Source organism: Acomys minous (assembly GCF_964271855.1).
Source record: "Acomys minous genome assembly, chromosome: 15".
Classification (NCBI taxonomy): Eukaryota; Metazoa; Chordata; class Mammalia; order Rodentia; family Muridae; genus Acomys; species Acomys minous.
The window spans coordinates 71,753,240-71,769,897 of record NC_140497.1 but is presented as its reverse complement, the minus strand read 5'-3'; the positions used below and the strand labels follow the sequence as shown (position 1 = coordinate 71,769,897).

The 16,658-nt window shown below is 40.2% G+C and overlaps 1 protein-coding gene across 2 annotated transcripts in view; it reads left to right on the top strand.

Moving 5' to 3' along the window:
* The window catches only part of ADAMTS3 (ADAM metallopeptidase with thrombospondin type 1 motif 3), a 215,164-nt gene that overhangs the window by 157,869 nt on the left and 40,637 nt on the right, over nucleotides 1–16,658 (top strand). For both annotated transcript variants that reach the window (XM_084758172.1, XM_084758171.1), the window contains exon 5: nucleotides 11,780–11,979. In XM_084758172.1, the coding sequence (XP_084614298.1) occupies nucleotides 11,780–11,979 (200 nt within the window). The remainder of the gene's footprint in view (nucleotides 1–11,779; nucleotides 11,980–16,658) is intronic.

Sequence of the window (16,658 nt, the reverse complement as noted above, 5' to 3'; positions counted from 1 at the left end):
CAAAGAAGGAGAAAAATGCAAGCTGTAATGATGACAAAAAGCAGTTTTTTTGAAACTGGCCCAGAACTGACAGGAATGTTAAAATTAGCAGACAAGAACATTAAAAACCTATAAAGCTAAATTCCACTTAGTTTTTCAAAGCTTGTAAGGTTTTTTTTTTTTAATTTACTATCTCACTCCTTCCCCCACACAATCTCTGTCTGTCTTAGCTCATACAGTTTTCCTCAAGGCACAAGTGGGGTGGCAGCACTGCCAAACTGGGAGCCCCTTTCTAGCCCATTCAGTTTTCTTCTGATTCTGTTGCTGTTGCTGTGTAACCAGTTGCCACAACCTTAATGGCTTAAGGCAGTGCACAGTGTTTTTGGTTGTGTGGGTTAGATGTCCAACATCCTAGACCTCTTCGGTGATAAGCACATCGCAAAAGCAAGAGCAAAACCTACCCAGTAGCCTCAGCCTATGTGTGTGTGTTGCTAAAACTCAGACCTCTACCCATGAGCCATATCTGCAGTCTTTTTTCTCACTTTTTAATTTTCAGAGAAGGCCTCGCTAAATTTCTCAGGCTGGCTTTGAACTCACCCCTGCAGTTGCCCAAGCTTTGGACTTTCTTGTGTTCTTTGTGCCTCGGCCTCTTCTGAGTTGAGTAGCTGGAATTATAGGCCTCACTCCGTCTCTGATCCAGAGGCACTGGTTAATAATACTTTTATAGGATTGTTCAGGATGTTGGCGGAATTCTGGTCCTTGGTCTTGTAGGCTTGGCATGTCTGTTTTCAGGTCAGTTATTGACAACTAAGGTCAACCATGAGCCCTTCGCTGATGCTGTGGGTTTCTCTTCAGAGCCAGCAGCAGCATTCCAGATCCTTCTCCGAGTTAGCATTCCTAGCATCCTCTTTAGCCACCAGGCAGAGAAAGCTCTCTCAGCTCTTAGTGGCTCAGTGTGAAACTGAGCCCATGGACTATGCGTGCGTTCTGATCAAGGTCTTTATGAAGCAATTACTGAAATTCACTCACCACATGCTTGAATCTAATTTTATTTAGATTTTGCAACTGCTTTCTGGAAAAAAAAAATCTTTAAGATAGATATCAACATAATTATTGTATTACTCAAAGTGTGTTACTTCAACAAAACTTGAGGCACGCTACTTATAAATGAAGTTTAAAATGCCAAAACTGTGGGCTAAATAAAGTATGGCACGTGCATCACCTGTTAATGGCAAGGGTTTTGGGTTTTTTGTTTTTTTTGTTTTTTGTTTTTTGTTGTTGTTGTTTGTTTTGTTTGTGTGTGTGTGTGTGTGTGTGTGTGTATGTGTGTGTGTGTGTGTGTATGTGTGTTTCATGTCATGGGGCCCAGAGATGACATCTTAATACAGGAAATCATATAGCACCTAGGTTCTCACAGTCCTGTCTTGGGACACGGTTCCAGTAAACTCCCACTGGGGCCCACCTCTTAGAGATCCCAAACCTTCCCTTAATGCCGCAGTTAAGAACCATTCTTCCAACAGGCTCCATCTGAACACAGTTCTTAGTACGTGTAAAAAATTGGCTTGTATCTCATGCACATAATAACATAGTCACATGACCTGTTCCTACACCTACACCACCTGTTGCCCCACCTGTTCCCTTCATAGAATTTTTTTCTCCTCTTACTCTATGTCACTCGTCTTACCACTGTGGTGCTGCTTCTGTGAGGGAAGAAGTTGGTCTATTGGTGCTTAGAACAACGACACAGAGGAAGTGCCTGCATTCCTTGCATATTTGTCTCAAAAGATAAATAGAAATGTTAAAATTTAGTAGTTGGGCTGTGATTACTTTTGTGTATTAATCACCTCAGTGCCTTTAGAGAAAATAATCTATGTGATTCTTGAAGACTATCTGGGGATGTTTGAAGGACTTTTTGATTGTCAAGAAGGAAACACAGAGGAGGCGGCTGGTAGAAATGGCGTGAGCTTTGAAATTGACAGCCATGGAATACAATCCGATCTCGCCTCCGTACAGTGGGCCTTTTTCAAAACTTTGTAGCAGTGTAGGCTGATCAGAGTGTAAAAGTAAGAGAGTGTGATTACTTCTTCCTCTGTCTGTCATCACCACCTGAATTTAATAGAACCCAACTACAGAAGCCATAAATATGGAAGAATAAAATTTAGTGAAGAGGGAGAGAAATGTTAGGTGCTGTGCAATATATAAAATGGTAAAATACAAAGATTATAAACTGTGCTGCCTTGGAAAACAACCTTAAGATTTTAGTGTCTATCTCTCTCTATATAGAGTGTGTATTAACAAAATAAATTATTTCTGACCATGAAGTCTTTAAAATGAACTAAAATAATAAATTCATAAGGTAAAAATTGAATATAGAGTCCCTTTCAAAGGACCATGTTACTTAATAATAGTTTTCTAAAGACTATTGGTAAAGGAAAGAATATTATTGATGGTTATTTGAGGAGGGATAGTGAAGGGCTTCATAGAGGTCCTCTTCTGGTAGTTTCAAGCATCAGGAACTCACATCAAACCATTTTAAGCAAAAGTAAAACAAGAAAAAGAGGGAGCTATTTACATTAAACTGAACAGACCTCAAAAGGTCAAGCCAGGAAGGGTGAACATCAATCTGTGTGACCATGCATTGCTTGGTGAAGGCATCACATGCCTAGAGTTGCTGGATTAGCAACTGCGATATGCTATTTTCATTTCTTGTTGAATCCCTGAAAAATAATGAGTGTATTTTTAATATTAACTATGTCCCATGTGTTATTAGAACAAACATAAAACTATTGTTTATCTTACATTTAACTTTACAGGGAATGCTGGGTTTTATTTTGTTTTGTTTTGGGGGGTATTCTTTTGGTCTCCCTCCCTCCCTCCCTCCCTCCCTCCCTCCCTCCCTCCCTCCCTCCCTCCCTCCCTCTCTCTCTCTCTCTCTCTCTCTCTCTCTCTCTGTGTATATATGTGTGCATGTGTGGTTTTTGTTCATCTGTTTGCTTGTTTCTGGCTACCTTACTCATACACAGAGATTTCAGTTATTAAAAAAAGAGAAGCAGTTTGGAAGAAGACCGGCAATACGTTGGGAAATGCTGGGGAGCCCAAGAGGGGAGGCTAGGGATGGATCTAATGATGATGCATTGCCTATGTGCATAAAATTTAAAATAGAAATGGTCGCAACCTGTCCAAATAAGAAAACGGTGATAAAAATCTACAAACATCACATGAGTGAAGGACTGTGACTTTCTGAAGATATTGAGAGCGAGAAGGAATGCAAAACTGAACCTACATACACAGACCACAGTGCGTGAAATTGCACATAAAGTATACAAATGCCAAATGTGAATAAGAGACCCAATAGAAGACAAAGGAGGAGCAGGTTCTGAAGAGAGAATCTGACCCTGGATTTCCTCTCAGGCCCTGTTGCCCCGCCCTCTTTCTTGTGCACAGCACTTCCCATAGCTAAGTGTAGGCTGCCGACAGAGTAGCTTGGCCTGAGGCCCAAGGCTGTATATTTTTTCCTTTGCTGGAGACAGACTGAAGTATCTATTCTTATCAAGCAGGAATGGTTTTAACTGTGTGTGGTTGGAGCCTGGCCACTGAAACAATTAACTCTGCCGAGGACTTCCGATCAACTTTCTTACCTACTCCTAAGACACATGGGGAGGAGCAGTCGGTTGGACCTGAACTCTGACGTTAGAGTTGGTAAAGCTGTCCTCAGAGGGAGTTACCCTGAAGAGGAAATTTATAGAGCAACAGTACAGGATGTCGGAAAGTGGAAGGGGCTGTGTCCTTGATAACCTATTGATGAGATTATGTAGGAGTCCCCCTTCTTCTGGACGTCTTTGCTGTGCAACTGACAGCATTCCTTACTGCTACAATGTTTCAAGTGAAGTGGGTCTTTAAAATTAATAATTGACCCTGGTGTTAGCATGTCTGGTGGGGCCTGTTGGTAGCAAGCCCTAGGATTGTAGGTAGAGCTGGGGGTCCTGGGTAGTAGCAGACCTCAGCCCTGATGTGACTTGGTATGCTGGAGTCGGGGGGGGGGGTTCCCCTTTTCTGCAGATTAGAGGAGGGAGGATAGGAGAAATAGGGAGGGAGGGTAGGACTACGAGGAGAGGAATGTAGGGGCTATGACCAGGATGTAAAGTGAACAATTAATTAAAATTTAAAAATAAAATTAATAATAATTGAAAATATTCTAACTGACATGCAAAGATTTTTTTTTATTAAAAGTCAGTTTATGGTATGAATACTGAAGCGACTTTTAAAATTTTGTTTGCCAAATGATTATAAAGCCAAAGTATGCAAGCATTATTATATTTTTTTACTTCAAAGATAAAATTCTCTACAGTCAAACAAATGCAAACACATACTATTTACAGTTAAAACTCTGGGCAGAAACCCTGGACACTCATATTTATTAAATGGAAATAGTGTATTTTATTTTTTAAATATATTTTATTAATTTATTCATACTCCATCTCAACTGTTATCCCATCCCTTGTATCCTCCCATTCCTCCCTCCCTCCCATTTTCCCCTTACTCCCCTCCCCTATGACTGTGACTCTGAGGGGGACTTCCTCCCCCTGTATATGCTCATAGGGTATCAAGTCTCTTCTTGGTAGCCTGGAAATAGTGTATTTTTTAAAGCTGCAATTCTTTTATGCAACTTCAGCATTCACATCATAAGTTGGCCTAGATATAGATTCCGAACTATCATTTTGAAGTTTCCTTGCTGGTGTTGGCTTTATATCTTGGTACAGTAGCACCTCCGTACAATTGGGGACTGGCACTATACATTGTTAGGAGTGACACACTAACTATGAACAACAAGATGTTGGTGGAAAGATCATTGTACAATAATGCTAACAGGCTCACATGTTGGAGTTGACTTCCCTCTGCTTCTGACATGAGCAGATGACATTTATTGTATTCTACATCTATTTCTGGCTCTGATCTTAGGCCTCTCCACCTACTTTTAGAAAGGCAGCTTGTGATCTTATACCGACTTCATAATTCAACACAGTATTCCATTCAGGAGGAATGCCAAGTTTCTGTACAGACTCACTCTGTGTTTCCTATTACTTCAAAACAATATGTTTCTTTCTCATTTCTCAATGTCAGTGCACTATAAGGAAATGCAGTGTGATTTATTTTGGTCGGTTATCTATCTATCCATGAATTTTAGCTATTCATATGATCTGAATGAAATATAACTTGCATTCCCACAGAGTAGGATGGGTACAGGAAAAATGTAAGCAACAATCACATGGGGCCAGTGGTACATGTATTAGGATTAGCCTCTGAGGCATATATACATATAAACCAATCAGGATGGTGGCCTAAACATGGTAGAGGGTTCGTCCCTTATTTATTAGTTCAATCTGGAGTTGTTCTGGAGCTCTTGTGGAGCCCCACACTCCTAGAACAACCATACTCCTTCTCTGTAACCACTCCACCGTGCTCGGCACCTGCCTTCATTCCAAGGCTCTCCTTCAGCAGCAGACAGGAATGCTGAGCGGAAAGCCAAGAGTGCACCCAGGAAGTCCAGTCACTTTCCTTTGCAAAGCCGTTGGGAACCCCTTCCTTAGAAGCTTGCATAGGCCTTCCGTAAAAGTCATCAATGTACAAACAACGCTTCTCTGTAGGTTTCTCTATCATGTCATAAGTAATATGTACTCTTTTTTTGCTTTTTTTTTAATGTTTTATTAATTTATTCATATTACATCTCAATGGTTATCCCATCCCTTGGATCCTCCCACTCCTCCCTCCCTCCCATTTTCCCCTTACTCCCCTCCCCTATGTCTGTGACTGGAGAGGACCTCCTCCCCCATATATGCTCATAGGGTACTAAGTCTCTTCTTGGTAGCCTGCTATCCTTCCTCTGAGTGCCACCAGGCCTCCCTGTCCAGGGGATGTGGTCAAATATGGAGCACCAGAATTCGTGTGAAAGTCAAACCCCACTCTCCACTCAACTGTGAAGAATATCCTGTCCATTGGGTAGCTCTGGGCAGTGGCAAAGATCAAAAATTCAAGTGACACCACATGCTGGCGAGGAGGTGGAGAGAGAGGAATACTCCTTCATTGCTGGTGGGAATACAAACTAGTACAGCCACTTTGGAAATCTATCTGGCGCTATATCAGAAAATTGGGAATAGGGCTTCCTCAAGACCTGGCTATTCCACTCCTTGGAATATACCCAGAAGATGCTTCAGCACACAACAAGAACATTTGCTCAACTATGTTCATAGCAGCCTTATTCATAATAGCCAGAACCTAGAAACAGCCTAAGTGTCCCTCAGTAGAAGAATGGATAAAGAAACTGTGGTACATTTACACTATGGAATATTACTTAGCTATTAAAAACAAGGAATTCCCAAAATTTGTGGACAAATGGATTGAACTAGAAATGATCATAATGAGTGAGTTAACCCAGAAGCAGAAAGAGGCAAATGGTATATACTCACTTATATCTGCACACTAGCCCAAGGGGCGTGTCCCATGAATGCCTTCACTTATCAGGAAAATGAGACAGAGGGGAGGACATCCTATTGGGACTCTAGGTGAGTGATGCATGGGAGAATGGGGAAATAGAAGGATCCAGAGGGTCCTAGAAACCTACAAAGAGAACATGACGGGCAGATCTGGGCCCAGGAGTCCTGTTCAAACTATGGCACCAGCCAAGGGCAATACATGCAGTAATATGTACTCTTTAATCACAGTGGAGAGGAAAATGATGCTTCCCTGAGCTTATACTGTCTTAGATAAAATGGCAGCCTGCTCCTTGGAAGGAGAGGCTAGATAACGAACTTAGATCCTGTCCCCATCCCTAACACAGGGTGGCGCTTGTCTTGCGCCCTGAAGCTGTATTTGGGTCTGAGACAGAACTCAGTCAAAAACATGTGCCTTTCTACCTTTACCTCTGTCTCCCTTCAGACAAGAGGGACTTCATCTGAGGTAAGAGGCAAGTTGACGAATTACTACATTTTGATTTCCTGTGAGTATGACTAAGCATAAAATATGTCACTTCCTTCTTGAAAATCACTTAAGAGTGATTAATAACATAAGTTATACCATATTTAGTAAGTTCAAAATTGTACTTTAGCACTGAAAATTCTTCATTTAACATTAAAAATAGCTGTACATGCTATGACTGAATTGTTCAGATATATCTTCCCTCAACCAATACAGAGTAAGGTTATGTTTTTGAAAAATAATATATTGCCATCAGCAAACTAGTGGGTAACAATCAAAATGTTTCCAATATAGTCATTAATGTGTGCCAGGGTAAATTTCAAACTTTTACTTTTCTCCAAAAGGAAAAATCACTCAAGAATATATGTCATTTGATATTCTGAGAACAAATTATTGATGTAGTAAAGTCCCCTACTGTGGAACCCTTTTGACTAGTATCATCAGTTTCACAGTTCAGAGTAACCCTAACTGCCCTTACACTCATATTTCTTATATGAATACCACTTCTCATACCTCAGCCTCTAATAAAAATAAATGTAGGAGTCCTGTTTATATTAGCTACGTCCAACCTGACAATCTACTCCAACACATGATTAAGATGAGCATCAAATTCTAAATATGAAATAAGTGGAGCCTTATGTACTATTGGATAAATGGTTTCATATGAATTAACTGGATGCATTATTCTTCAGTCTACTATACTAAAAATAGACCATTTATTCTCTCGACACTTATGCATAATATATGTGCCCAGTCTCATGCAGGCCTGTTGCAGGCATCCACAACTGGTTCGAGATCATGATTGCAATGGCTATGCCATGCCCTGAAGTAGCATTTCATGGCTGTTCACCCTGTTTTTCAGCTCTTAAATTCTTTCCACCCACTCTTCCATGTTATTTCCTGAGCCTTAGGGAGGATTTGTTTAGGGTAAAGCACCCAACCATCACTTATTTTCAGCAACTTGAGCAACCATACATCCCTGAATTCACTGTTGTTCATCGTATAGAGGAGCTTATGTGAGTAATACTGAGACTAGTGTTTGTCTATGGGTATAAACATAAATATTTTAGAAGGTAGCTTGGTGCCATGACAATTTAGCTGATCAGTAGCACTGTTACCTCTCCCAGGACCCAAGACCTTCTCACTAATGGGCTTTTGACTGGGTTTACATAAATTCCCTTTTATGGGGCAGGCCTGGTATCCAAACAAAGAGTAATTGGTTACTGCCATAGTGGCTGTGCCACTATTGCACCAGTAGGTACCACTTACCTGGCATTATGGTTCATATGGTTTTTAGCTAGGTAAGCTCATTGATGCCTTTTCTCTAACAGAAGCCTGGATAGCACTTTCTAGCACACTGCAATCTAGCTGGCAGGGAAGAGGCTTCCAGATCCATTCCCACTTAATTTCAACACCACAAAAGCAAGATTTGTAGTGCCTGTAACAATAGGAGCTTCTCCTTTAGTTCTGGTGGTCAACCAAAAACAATGGCAAGAGTCTTTATTGTTTGGGAATCAGTTAGGGTATCCCTTATCAACAAGGAGATGTCACATATCTAGCACTGTGCTTTTTTTGTTCAATAACCCATAACTTCTAGAAGGAGCTTTATCCAGCCATATGAGAAATCTCTTTTCTAGTTTTTTTTCCATAAATTATACGTTGTACGTTGTTTACGAGATAGTTTACTTCCATATGGGTTTTCTATAACCCCTTCAGTTTGCTTATCCCTTCTTTTCACCTCCTTGTCTCCCATATACACTACTACCCTTCCTTGCCTGCACCTTTCCACCTCAGTCATCCATATCTCTATGCTCATATCACCTATACTTTATTACACCCTCACACTTAAGGAACCCCCTTTCTAGTAGCTTCTTTCTATATTTCTGGCCTCTACAGGAACTCTTGAGCACACAAAGTTGTAGAGTCGTATCTAGGAGCCACATATGAGAAAGAACATTTTTGTGGGGAGCTATGAGGGGATAGTAGTGAATGGTGTATGTGTGTGTGTGTGTGTGTGTGTGTGTGTGTGTGTGTGTATGTGTGCGTTGGGGGTTGCTTTTGTATACATGCAGAGGCCAGAGAAGAGTGTTCAGTGCCCTATTGCATCATTTAACTTTACTTCCTTGACGCTGAACCTCTAAGTGAACCTAGAGCTAAGGCCAGAAGTTTGGTTTCCTTCTCTGTATCACTCTGTCATACTCGATAGTCTCTCGCAACAGGATCTCTCTAAACCTGGAGCTATTCTAGAAGTTCTCATCTGTCCTCCTATCCCGCCTCTCGCATACCCAGAGCACTGAGGTCACGGGCATGTAGGAAGCCACGCCCAGTTTTGACACAGGGATGCTGAGGTTTGACTCAGGTCTTCTTGCTTGCACAGCAAGCATTCTTAGCAGCTGAACCATCTCTTCAGCCCAAAGTATAAGGAGTATTCCATTTCATAAAAGAAGTGGCCAAAGGTTAAAGAGGTCTGTCATCTTACATAAAACTACAGTTGGATGGGTCGTTATCAAGATCTAAGGATAAATGTGTTTGATTGTAGGGTCCGTGCTAGTTGGTCACAGAGGCACACACTTATTCTTAATGTCCCAGGAGGCAGAATCAGGGGTACTGCAAGTTCTAGTCCAGCCTGGAGAACACAGTCAGACAATGAGACCCTGTCTTGGCGAGAAAAGGAAAGGTAAATAAAATCTATGCTACTGACCACTGCAATGTTACACTTTAAAAAACACATACTAAGGCAAATTAATTATGAATGGATATACTTCATGGCCCCAGAGATGGTCTGAAGTTTTCCTAATGTTTGACACTGCCCACATTCGGAATCATGGGTAAGTAAGACTGTGCAGAAAGGAGTAAAAAAAAAGACAAAAGTGTCCTTGGTTTTAAAGGGTTCATTCGCCCCCCCATATCTACCTTTGTACCATAAATGCCCCCCTTTCTGTTTATTTAAGAAAAAATGCAAAATTCAGACTGGAAGTGTCCAGGCAAAATAAAGTGTCTCTCTGTAGTAAACCCTCACTCATCTTCAATCATTTAGCAGGCTTAATGATGTGATGACACTGCTAGCATATTTGTACTAAACATTGCCACTGACAATTCTGCCAAACAAGACCCTTTTAGATCTGAGAGCTAATCCTTCAGTGTCCTATCTGTAGACTAGTTATCACAACCAACCTCTCACATTCTCGAGTGTGTGGAGAGACTTGAGGTTGGATAGCAAAGTTCCGTGCAGGTGTAGTTTCCAGCCCTCACTATGGGTTCTTAGCTCTTGAAAAGCCACTTTTGACGGAAGCTCTCTGTTTGATGTGGAGGGTGGTAAGAGTTATTTTTACCCTGTGGGGAGAGTGAGAGAAAGAGAGAGAGTTCTCTCTCGGTGAGAAGAAAATTCCAAGCTAATGAGTTAGAATTGGGATTGGGTCAAAGTGAAGTACAGTATAGCTTTTTAAACCAAGTAGTCATAAGCGTCGTTTGTGCCAGTATGTGTTGGGCAGGGCTGGGCGTTTCTCTATATTTGTGAGAGGTTGAAGAGGTGTGAGCAGGGTATGTGATTCCTTTCCTCTAATCCCATGTGGTTAAAGCTTGGTCATCAGCCTTCTTGGCCAAAAGACTGTAACTTCACTACCGCCACAAAGGTGGGGAGGAAAATGCCTATTCATTAATGTCAAGACTCTGCTTTAGACGGCTTACGGGCCTCAGCGCAGCATTCAATAAACCTCTATATGAAGCGTGAGTCAGACTTGCTTCTGTCAAGCTTGTTTTAGACATCAGTGCACTTTATAGAATAGACTCCTTTGAGGTTTTATGGACTTGAAATGGAAATGAACATACCTTCAGGGTTGTTTTTTTTTTTTTAACACCAGTAGTTGAATGCTATTAGTGTCCAACTTATATTTTATGTTTTAATTCACCAAAATGTTTTCTTACCTAAATTTGGAGAATTTAGATTATTAAATCCAAAGGATATCTGTGTCATTCTTTCCTACATTTCTTCATGTGTTTGTATCTATATATGAAATGTCCATTTAAAGAAGATAGTTCTTTGATGCAAATAAAAGTAAATTGTGTTTATAATTGTATTTTTTCTCTAGCTATTAGTTAACCTTCTGATTGATTCCTTACTTTGCTGTCTCACAAATTCAAACACATAGCAATGATTTTACCTGCTGTTGGATGAGAGACCAGTCAAATGTGGATAACTATAGTATCAAGTGGCTGTACCCATGTGCCTGCCCATATTTTCCCTAGCATATTTCCCATTCAATTGTAATCCAACACAGTGAAGTACTACATTAACTGTGTTGCTTTAACAACATGGCCAGTAATGGTTATCATAAAACGTAGTTTTGTCGATATGACAAAAGTTGGTTTTTCAGTTAAGGCCACTGGGCAAGTGATTTAAGTTTATACACTATAAGTTCTACACCCCATGATCAGAGGATCATAGATTATCCAGGGTTAACATGGTAACAGTTATTACATAACTGGCCTCTGTACTGTGCCCTTGCTGCCTGTCCCCTCACCCCTTTCTGTTTTAGGATGCAACTAGGAAAAGACTAGCAACTTTTATCTTCGTGGATATACAGTCAGGCACAGTGGTCCACCTCCCCGGACAATAATATAATTAAACTATTGTACATTACTGTGAGTGTTGAATATGTTGGGAGTCATTCTGAGCATATATATGGGCCTATTATTTACTAATCAAACAGAAATCCAAATGTTAATGAATTGGATTATAGTAATCACCCTCTGAAAAGGTATATATATATATACTGGAAGGCCTGTTGGGGAAACAGAAATGACTGGGTTTGTTTTTGTCGCCCAATAGTGTCGGGTCTGGAAGGCCTTGATGATCTGGCTACAGTGTACAGCAACACTGGCCAGCAGCTGAACGAGACAATGCGGCGCCGCAGACACGCGGGAGAAAACGATTACAACATCGAGGTGCTTCTGGGAGTGGATGACTCTGTGGTCCGTTTCCACGGCAAAGAGCACGTCCAGAACTACCTCCTCACCCTGATGAACATCGTGAGTAGTGACTCCTTTGTGAGGCTTTTGCTCACTTCAGCCTCCTGTTTCGTGAGCGTCCTTGGACAGTGGTATAAGAACCTCACCCAAAGCCTATGCATAACAAAGTTTAATCCGAATTCTGATCTATACGTCTAAAGTACAAAAATGCAGTCAAATGAAGTAAATGTTTCTTTTCATCAGTCTACTAGTTTCTTTTGTTACCAAGTAAAAACTCCCATGTTTTAGAAGCCATATTGGATAGATTTATATAATGGTTTTGATTTTCACTTTGTTTATGGAACAGTTAATACTCTGAAGACTGTTCGCTTGCTCTGGATAGTTAAATAATGCTTCCCAATATTGCTCTGTACCCCAAGATGATGGATGATTTTTAAAGATAAATCAGAACTTTCAAACAAATGCACTATTTTTAAAATTCTAGGTAAAAGGTAACACATTTACCAAGCACATAGCTACTGGCTCAGCAATTGCTAAAAAGCTCTTTAAGTAATGTGTACTTTACTTTTCTTTTATGAGCCTTAATCATAGGCAACGTTGGCTTCGTTTCTAATTGCTGGCTTTTGAATCTTTGAAATTGGCGCAGAGCAGTTGCTAAGAAATAAGCAATGATAATATACATCCAAGCCACCTACTTCTGAGAGATAACTGAGATGGTGGCCCCATTTTCCTTCATGTATTTGACCCCATGGCCATTCTATAACACATGGTCTACTGATCTTAAGCTTTTTTGTAAATTTCTTCCTTCTCTCTGCTTTTTGGTGCTTGATTTTATTTCTTTGGGAATCTGTACCACTCGCTTTTTTTTCATGTGTAGTATATTTTATTTTATACAACTATGAAGATATGTATTAGATATGGAAATTCTTAATTTCATTAATAATTATTTTATGGACACCAATATTTAAGCTTGTTAAATATATTTCTCTTCACTGAGATGCCAGTTTATAACCTTATACATATTCCACAAGTCTATGAGGTTCTGAAAGTGTGCTCTGCACAGCTCTACCAAGCTCATGGCCAGTGTAGCGGAATGAAGTGATATTACTTGAATTCATAGCCTTTCCCTTACTGCTGACATTCAGAACTTCCTAGAGAAGGAATAAGGAGGGAGGGGAAAAACTCATTTAAAGTAGGTTGGGTTGAGTTATGGTAGCCCATAAATGCTTTGCCAAGGAGCATGTACAAACAAAGTCCAAACACTAGAGTGCTCCTTTCTGGACCAAACTTTTAATTTAAAGACTTTCGTATAGAATCCATACCTTAGCATATTATTCTAATGAAAACTCTTCTTTCTACATTTATTTAAAATCATTGTTAATGGATTATATTATCAATCTTCCTCTCTAAAGGTCTTACATGTTTGGTAATAGTGTTTTTATACATCACTTTCTCCTGGTCCACTTTCTTTGCCTCTTTAATGCCTTCCTGCTCAATATTCACTATGAAAGAATAAAAGAAAAGCCATACAAATAACTATGAGATTTCAAGATCAATGAAAAGGAACCTATCCACCTTGTTTTCTAGTGTAATAATCCAAAAAAATGTTAAAATGCACAATTATTAACAGTTGGTATGAAGTTTTGAGTTACTTTTCCTTGGCTCTGATAAGACACTGTGATCAAAAGCAACTCATGAAAGAGTTTATTTTGGCCGATGGTTCCAGAGGGAGAGTCCATAAAAGCAGGCAAAAATGCCAACAAGCAGGTGGAGCGATAACTCTTAACTTGTGTCAAGTTGACACAAAACCAGCCAGTTCAACGCCGTGTAGGTTTGTCTGTTTCCTGAGTTAAAGGGTATTGCAGGGAGGCAGGGTATGAGAGACTTGGAAAGAAGCTGAGGCTAACTTCAGAAAAAATGGACACAGCAACCTAAGGCTTGAGAATGTTCTTGCTAATAAAGAGCTGTAACTGGTCTCAGAGGTGATTAATGCTTCTTTGGTGTGGGTTTTAGAAGCAAATTCTGGCTACAGTAGGATGACTGGGAGGCTCTTCTTCTTTGCCTCCTCATTCAACCTGTTCCCATCTCAGTACTGTCTTCATGTCCCATGAGCTTGCCTCTCCCTCTTTCTTCAATACTGGGACTCAAACCCAGAGACTCATGCATTCTTTGCCAACTATTGCTGAACCTCATCCACAACTCTGTTCATTCCTTCTCACATTTATGTTTTTCATGCTTTTAGCCTGTGCCTCTCTCATTAGAATACATGTCTGATCAGAGAAGATTCGAACTCATTTGCTGTTCAGCTCCCCACTCCTCAGACACTGGGGGAACATGTCAAAGTTCGATGAGAGTGTTATAGACCATAATAGTCTTGCGTAGCATTACAGCTACTAGGAATGTTAGGTTGGGGTTGAGAGAAGTCAGTGGACTTGGTTGAAGGTAGAATACTGTCTATTCTAAGTACCAGGATACCAAGATACACCAGAAAGGGATGCAGAAGAAAAGTGTGTGTGTGTGTGTGTGTGTGTGTGTGTGTGTGTGTGTTTAGTTGCATGAGACACAACTATGGAATGGAGAGTGTTCATTTTTCATAGATCAATTCAGTCGAGTCTAGCCAGAATTACCCTGGCTGTCTTGGCAATCAAAGGTCTCTTTAAAAATTCACATATCTATTTGTCTGTTTCCCTGAGCAAACAGCAACAGTTATGCCTAACATGTTTTTGTTTTAGTTCACATTTATGAAAACCAAGCACCATTTTAACCACTGTTCACATACGGACTCACGTATTCCTTTCAGTAACTCTGTGATGAACATAATACTGTGGCAATTCATATTTACCAATGAGGAAACTGAGGCATGGATGGTGAAATGACAGGGTCACATAGATTAAAAACGCTAGCTAGACAGGTAGGTGACAACGTCCCCTACCATTCCACCACACTGCCTCTCAAGACCTAATTCACCTGAAAGAAAAATATGAGTGTCGCTTTGTTGAAGCCAGACAAAGCTGTTCATCACCTAGTCAGATAAAGGTCAGGCTGTCCTGCCAGGGGACTGCCCTGGAGAAATTGTCCTGACCGGGAACAAACCTGGAAGGAATTTTCTTTTCAAGGAAAGAGATACTTGATTGGATTTTTGCTTTTTTGCCCTCTTTATATCATTGGCAAATGTCATCAATGTCAAGGCCATCTGAAAATTGAATTAATATTCTGTTTACCCGTCCTTTCAAGTCATTTAATGAGGACTCTGGGCTCATCCCTCTACTCCTCACTGAATCTCCTTGGCCACAGCCCAGTGTGGCACCCATGGCGATATTTTGATCAGCGCTATGTGTATCAAACACATGACTTACAGCAACAGCTATGCTTTATGCTTTTCTTATACACAACACACTGACTACACACTCTGCCCTTTTTTCCTCACTCACCTTTTCCACTATTTTTCCTAGTACGTTGAGTGCATAATTGCTTTATCAAAAGTAAATTATTTGTAATAAATCTAGAGTGCAGCCTCTTCTGTAAAAAAAAATCTGAAAGGAGCTAACCAAAACAAATGAATGTTGAGTTACCTCTCCTGGTATAACTCCATTCCATATTTGTAAACTTGGAGGTGTGAATTGCTGTTATTCTAAAATGAAATCTGTTCTGCAGGGCCGTGATTTGTGGGGTTGAAAGTGTGCTAAAATGCTTAAATCTATTGGCTGTAGACTCACACAGCCCAGGTTTGCATCCTTGGCTTACTCTATAACTGTGACATTGGGCAAGTTACTTGACAACTCTGGGTCTCAATGTCCTTAGCTGTGAAGTGAAGATAGTATTTTTGAAAGTGTTTCAAGGATTACTTGAATCAGCACAGGCTAAACTATATGAAACAGTGTCCTGTGTCTGGAAAGGTATACATAATGTTAAATATGGCAAGTGGATTTTGCTTTTACTTGGTAAAATAGGCTTTGTCTCTAAACGTAAAACTATTATCTTTACAAATGTTATTTTAGTTCCTTCTACTAGGCTAAAGTTGGGGTTTCAGTGTGATACACTCTTAGCTCTTTCTATAGGGCACACGTTTAGCTCTTTTATTGCATGGTAAAAATAGGCATTGCATAGAGGTGGGTCTTTAGGACTTTTATATAATACTATAATCAGATGACACACAAACTCAAAATAAGAGTTTCCCAATATTTTGCTTTGCTTTTAAGAGTCAAATAAGTAGTCATTCAAAACAGGATTTTCTTCGTGCTATTTTTAAATCTCTGTTTAACTTAGCAGGAGCCGTCTTATTTATGGGTAAACATGGGGAGGCCTACAAGTCAGCTGGGGATGTAGGTGCTCCAAGGTGTAGGGAGCAGCTAATTGTGTTTCTCTCATCCCAAGAGTGCACAGCGCCATCTGCTGGCATATCCCTGCCACCTCTGCGAAAACCTACACTGTCATTTTTTTTGTTGTTGTTGGTTGGTTGGTTGATTGGTTTTTTGTTATGTTGTTATTATTTTCAGTAATTTTTTGATGATTTTAAATTGCATCTTCTACTTTCTTGATATGTAACAAATTCAAATGGAATCATTTTGAAATTCTCTTAGAAGTACCATGGGCCATTAGCTTTTCTTGAGAAAAGGTGGAGGGTGTTTTCACAAAACTTCACCAAACTCAGGCAGGTGTAAAAGGATTTAGCATTTTGCAGAGGATGGATGTACCATCTTGCTTGATTTGAACAGCCTGTCCATGAGGAAGGTGATTAC